Source organism: Sceloporus undulatus, chromosome 4 (assembly GCF_019175285.1).
Source record: "Sceloporus undulatus isolate JIND9_A2432 ecotype Alabama chromosome 4, SceUnd_v1.1, whole genome shotgun sequence".
NCBI classification, from domain to species: domain Eukaryota; kingdom Metazoa; phylum Chordata; class Lepidosauria; order Squamata; family Phrynosomatidae; genus Sceloporus; species Sceloporus undulatus.
In genome coordinates this window covers 173,741,302-173,747,422 of record NC_056525.1, presented here as the reverse complement: position 1 = coordinate 173,747,422, position 6,121 = coordinate 173,741,302, and the positions used below count along the sequence as shown (strand labels likewise).

Sequence of the window (6,121 nt, the reverse complement as noted above, 5' to 3'; positions counted from 1 at the left end):
GCAATATAATTACTTCACTATAGATTTTATGCCAGACTTTAGAGGAACTAAACAAGATACTGGAACTAAGCGTCATAATATAGACAGCTAGACCATTCAGCAGCTCTAAAGGGTTCTTGTGTCACCTGGAAGTTTTCCTTAACATGTAAATCATCACATTAGGGCAAAATGTCAAAATTCCTAAGATTCACATCCCATTACTGTGGCGGGTTACAGACCGCCAAAAAATATGTATGAAATACGTATTAGGGTTAGGAAGGGGCGGTGCTTCCGCACCCCCCTAACCCTAGTACGTATTCCATACGTACAACATGGCGGCGCCCCTTCCACATGGGGGCCGCCATGTTTACGTATTGGACGCATAGTGTCCAGATGTGTCGTGGTGTCTATGACGTTGCGAATGCGCCAGTGGCGCCTCGCGACGTCATAGAGGCGCCGCAAAAAGAAGCTCCGAAATGGAGCTTCTTTTTTGCTCCGCGTGGGAGCTGCGCGGTTTGGCTGCTGCTGCTCCCTCATGGAGCAAATGGAGCCGGTGGGAGACCGCCGCAAAGCGGCGGTCTATATCCCACCTTTGTATTCTGTGCATTTTGTTAGGTAATGTCACTCAGAACAGAAATGGATTGCTGGTTATTAGTTGAAGTTGGAAAATTACTCTTAAAAGGAATTAGCTAAAGTTATACTTCCAAGCCCAGCCCCATCCATTTGTTCATTAATGTTGTTGTGTTGTTGCTGTTGTGTGCCTTCAAGCAGTTCCCAATCTATGGTGACCCTAAAGCAAACCTATCATGTAGTTTTCTTGGCAGGATTTGTTCAGAGATGTTTGTCTTTGTCTTCCTCTAAGGCTGAGAGAGTGTGACTTGCCTAAGGTCACCCAGTGGGTTTCCATGGCTGAGCAGGGATTTGAAACTTGGTCTCCAGAATCATAGTCCAAAGCTACACAGCACGCTAGCTCTATTAGAGCTGTATTTTCTTTTAAAGTGTGTCTTATTATTCAAAAGTAACTAAAACAATTATTTGGGTTTACCTTTAAAACAGCTCAGCAGAGATGGAGGCAGAGTGACTCTTTTGGGCAGGAACTCCACAAATCAAGGTGTTGTTGCAGAGCAAGCCTTGTTTCATGGATTTCATGTATTTATCAACAGAGCCTCTTGGGGTGGTGTGGGACATGCAATAGGATTTTGATTGAAGAGGTCAGGTTCTGGGCAAGGAAAGAGGCAATCTTTTAGACATCTTTGCCCCAAGCTTTTCTGGGCCTTGTAGGTCCAAACCAATACACACACACACGTGTGTGTATTTATTTATTTATTTAAAACTTTATCCTGTTAATTGGCATAGAAGAAATGTTACCTAACAAGAGAATGATTTATCTGACCTCTGGCCATCTTGTGTGGGTGATTGTAAAAGTCCAAAAGTCCAAAAAAGTAATTTTTTTTCATGCTTGGAGTGACAGCTAAATTTGTATATCTCTGTGTGTTCAGGGGAAAATTTGGCAGTAATTTCAGTGTCATTCAGTGTGAGCTTTGCCTTGGTCTATTTGGAAGGAAACTGGGAACAGGAACAGAAACAGAAGACTGATATTTTCATCTGACTACAGTATCCTGAAAATTAACCAGGAGTAAAAGGCCTCTTTGTATTCCCATATATACACACTATACATTCTATTTGCTGTTGAAGCATTGTGGGTTTTTTTAAAATATAATATCTAAGCCCCATGGTAGAGATGACTATCCCCATGAAAAATTATATATGACATATTCCCTCTACTTGAATAAAGGCTCACAGACATAAAATCAGCTTCCATTAATGTTTAATATTGCCTAAATCTCAAAAGAGGAACTTTTTCACAGTTTAATATATTCACTGCTGTCTTATAATTTATCTCTCTTTGTAGCCCTTTTGGTGAATTTAAAGGCACATTGGTCTATGGTGAAATCTGGAAATAACAACACATTGATATGGGTTAAGAGCAATTGTGGTCTGAGTGCAGGACTATGACTCTAAAGACCAGGGTTTAAATCCCTGTTCAGCCATGGAAACCCACAGAGTGACCTTGGGAAAGTCACACTCTCTCAGCCTCAGAGGAAGGGAAAGGCAAACCCCCTCTGAACAAATCTTGCCAAGAAAAGTCCTGTGATAGATTTGCCATAAGTTGGAAATAGCTTGAAGGCACACAACCACAAGACTGTTTCAGAACTGAAACTAGCTATTTAGAATTAGGATGTGAAATTTTGTTCATTTTGTTCTTGCACAGAAGAATGAGGGGAAAATGAAATGTTTTCTCTTTGCTGGATCAGATTAGGTCTTTGTTCATTTTTGAAGATCAGTTGAAAAAATTATGCAAAAAGCATTGCATTTGTATGCCAATGTATCCTAATGATACTGTACACACATGCCATATCATTAGGGAAAGTGAAGCAACTGTGACAGAGAACAGATGCTGGGAAGAGGGGGATAGCAATAGCAGCACCTTCACTATTCCCTTCTGTTAGGCTCTAAACAATGAAAGGATAATTCTCGGTATCCAATGTGGCTTGCCTTACACCTTGCAAATTATCTTGTTGCCCTGATAGGTAGCAGAGGACATTGTCCCATTACTAATGTTTAAATAAAACCCATCTGCCAGAAAAGTGTTTGCTTCTGTACATAGAAGGATGCTTAACGTGCCCTTTGCCACAGGGAGCATAATGTCTTGGACCAGCCTCAGACTCTAAAAGTTAGATTCTAAAAGTTATGAATATCAAGTGAAATAAGTGCAGTATTTCTCTTACTCTTCCATAAATGTTAATTTCAGAGGTTCTCTTTTCATTTCTAGACATGCTTAAAGGAAAAAGAGTCTACAAATTATTATAAATCCAGAATGAAACACACAGACAACGGACTTTACCACATGAGTACCTGGCAAAGGGAGAACGTATCGAAGGTTCTGCCCAGCTGACTTTTGTTGAATCACCAAAGGCTCATCAGTAGTAATAACAACATCAAGATGAATGTATAGACATTTAACGCACATTTTCCCTTGGAGTAACTTGAAAGTCTCTGTAATTTATCAACTACTTGCTTCAGCAGGGAAATATTTTAGAGAACATAGTTTCATTCATTACAGTATGAACATATATCATCAGCAATGCAATTTTCATACAAGGTTACTATCCTAATGTCGCCATGTTGTCTTGTTTATACATCCTCACCTTTTCCTTCTGACTAGTGGTTGTTCTTAATATGCAAAACTGCTACAGAGTGGGTTTGATCCTTGAACTTGGCAAATAAATAATTGATTGAACCACCTCTTTCAATAAGCATACACAGTGGCTGCTGCGGTACAATTTTTCTGACAGTAATGCTTCTTCAAATGATTGATCAGTCAATGAAAGGGAAGAAAGATTACTGAAGCCTCTGTCTTAAGTGTATAGCATGACAGTCTGTGTTTATTTCTGTATGCATTTGAGACTGTCAAGTATGCCCTTTACGTGCTAGAATGATAGCATACATAGAAATGATTTTACAAGAGAATATTCACTGAAGAGAAGGTATCTAATTAGTATTGCTACAGTTTGTCGTTTTTGCTGTATGCCTTCAATTTGTTCCTGACTTATGGAGACCCAACCCTATCACGGGGTTTTCTGGGGCTGAGAGTATATGACTCACCCAAGGTCATACTGTAAGTTTCCATGACAGAACATGGAATTGAACTTAGATCTCCAGATTCATAGTTCAGCACTCAAACCACTACAACACGTTGGCTTTCGCTACAGAGTTACTATCTGTTAAAAAGAGATGCTGGAATGCTTCAGACGTTTATTTAGGTTTTCAACTCTATATTCACTTACTTGTGGATACTACTTAACTTTGAGTGTGTGCATGACTGTGCCTCCAGGTTGCCTGTTGTTTTATGGTGACCCCATGAATTTTATAGGGTTTTCTAAGGCAAGGAAAACAAGAGGTGATTTTGCCAATTCCTTCGTCTGAAATATAGCCTAGAGCACTTAGTATTCATTGGTTGTCTCTCATCCAACTACTAAGCAGGGCTGACCCTGCTTAGCTCCAAAGACAAGACAGAATCTGGTGCCTTTAGGGTATCTGGACCTTCTAACTCTGAGTAGACATATATAATAATAATGCAGCCTAAGAAAATTTTGCAAATACACATTTTCTCCCTGCATGATGCTGTATTATGGATGGCTGAAAAATGTGTTTGGGGAAGAAAAAACACTCAACCAGCCCAATCCAACCCAAAGCAAATGTTTGTTGACATGATTTGGAAAAATGCTATGTCTCTGAAAAGACAGGAGATGGAAGAACAAAAACTATGGAAAACGAGACATTAAAATATTTCTGCTACAAGGGAAGAAATTCATATTCATATAGACCCAATCTTTTTTTATTACAGTGATAGTACAGTACTACAGTTGTTGGTCATAAAAAGTTTTCAGTCATAAGCAGTAGATATAATGTACGGTACAATGAGAATATTATTCACATAGCACCATAGATAGATGATTCCACCAATCACCCCAAGTTAATCATAATATGCACCTTATTTGATCCTTGGGGACAGTAGACATCACTAATGAAAATAAGTGTCATCTGATTTTGTCATTTCCTCTTGCTCAAAAAGACTATCCTTATTAGTTTTTATATATGTTCTCAAACATGATGGGTTCCATAACATGAATGCAACAAAGAGACCTGTGGCAAACAAGTTTAATTTGGCATAAGGTTCCGTGAACTACAACCCACTTCAGCAGATCCATTCATTCAAAGTAGGCTACTGTTTACATAAGCATATAGCCGAATAAAACTTGTTTTTAATTTAAGCAGCCACAGTACTTTGTTTCTGCTGTAGCTGCCCACTACTTTGAAAATATAGCATGGATTTGTGTGTTGAAACTAGGACTATTGAGAGCCAGTGTGGTGTAGTGGTTTGAGTGTTGGACTATGACTCTGGAGATCAGGGCTCCATTGCCACCTTAGCCATAAAACCCAGAAAATTAACTTTGGGCAAGTCACATGCTCTCAGCCTCAGGGGAAAGCAATGGTGAGCCTCCTCTGAACAACTCTTGCCAAGAAAACTCCATGGTAAGTTTGCTTTAGGGTCACCATAAACTGGAAACGACTTGAAAGCACACAACAACAACAATTGTTTGATTAAAGAAACTGTAGCTTGTTAGCTGTAGGGGTTTTAACTATCTATTAAATTTGTATCAGTTTGTGTATGAATAAAACAAGACGTTTAAAGGAAAGGCATGGTTTCTTCATTTTGGGATGATGTACTGTACGTTTGTGCTGCAGCTCACACAGTGTTATGGCCAAACTATCCAAGCCATGAATTATGTAAATGATTTGAATATACTTCCACATTCCAAGTTTGCTTTGGAGCCCTGGTTAGGTGAGTGACTGGTGAGTGAAGTGAACACTTTCTTCCTATACTACAGTAGTTATGGAAATTGCAGCTGTAAAGTTGTTGTTAATCCTGGAAGAAAAGCTCACAGTGGTGCCAATGGCACTTTCTGTCCTGGAGCAAATAGCTGTTTTAAAAGGAGGGGAGGGAAATGTCAGAAGAATCTTGGTTGGGGAAGAATGTGTTATTCACTTCTCCTAACACCTCACTTCAGATCCTAATCCCTTCCCCCTTTCCCCTTGCAACTGAAACATAGAAACAAAATGTGCTAATGTCATTCACATAAGTAATGAATTTTGTAATCTAGCCCTTGGAAGAGGCATTTTTTCGATGTCAGTGGAAGAATGAGTCCTCTGAGGTCTAATTTACACTGCAGAAATAATGCAGTTTGACAGTGCTTTAACTGCCATGGCTCAAAGCTTTGACATTTGTAGTTTTGTGAGACTTTCAGCCTTTTCTGTCAGAGAGCTCTGGTGCCACAACAAACCAAAAATCCCAGAATTCCATAGCACTGAACCATAGCAGTTAAAGTGTGCCAAAAATGTGTCATGTCTGCTGTGCATATTAGACCTGAATCTAAGGATTAATCTATACAAGTGTATTATGTGAACTACTGAGGATTTTCACACATTCACATAGATGTGTGAATGAAATTATTCAGAAAAAGCATACATTCCAAATAGCAAACCTTGATTTTCCATTTTATATAAGAGAAACCATTTT

General features: G+C 39.1%; 1 protein-coding gene across 1 annotated transcript in view; it reads left to right on the top strand.

Moving 5' to 3' along the window:
* CD83 (CD83 molecule) overlaps positions 1-5,229 on the top strand; it is a 15,396-nt gene extending 10,167 nt beyond the window's left edge. Inside the window, 1 exon segment of the mRNA XM_042464420.1 lies at positions 2,813-5,229. Coding sequence (XP_042320354.1) covers positions 2,813-2,935 — 123 coding nt within the window. The 3' untranslated portion in view covers positions 2,936-5,229.
* Positions 5,230-6,121: the final 892 nt, after the last annotated feature.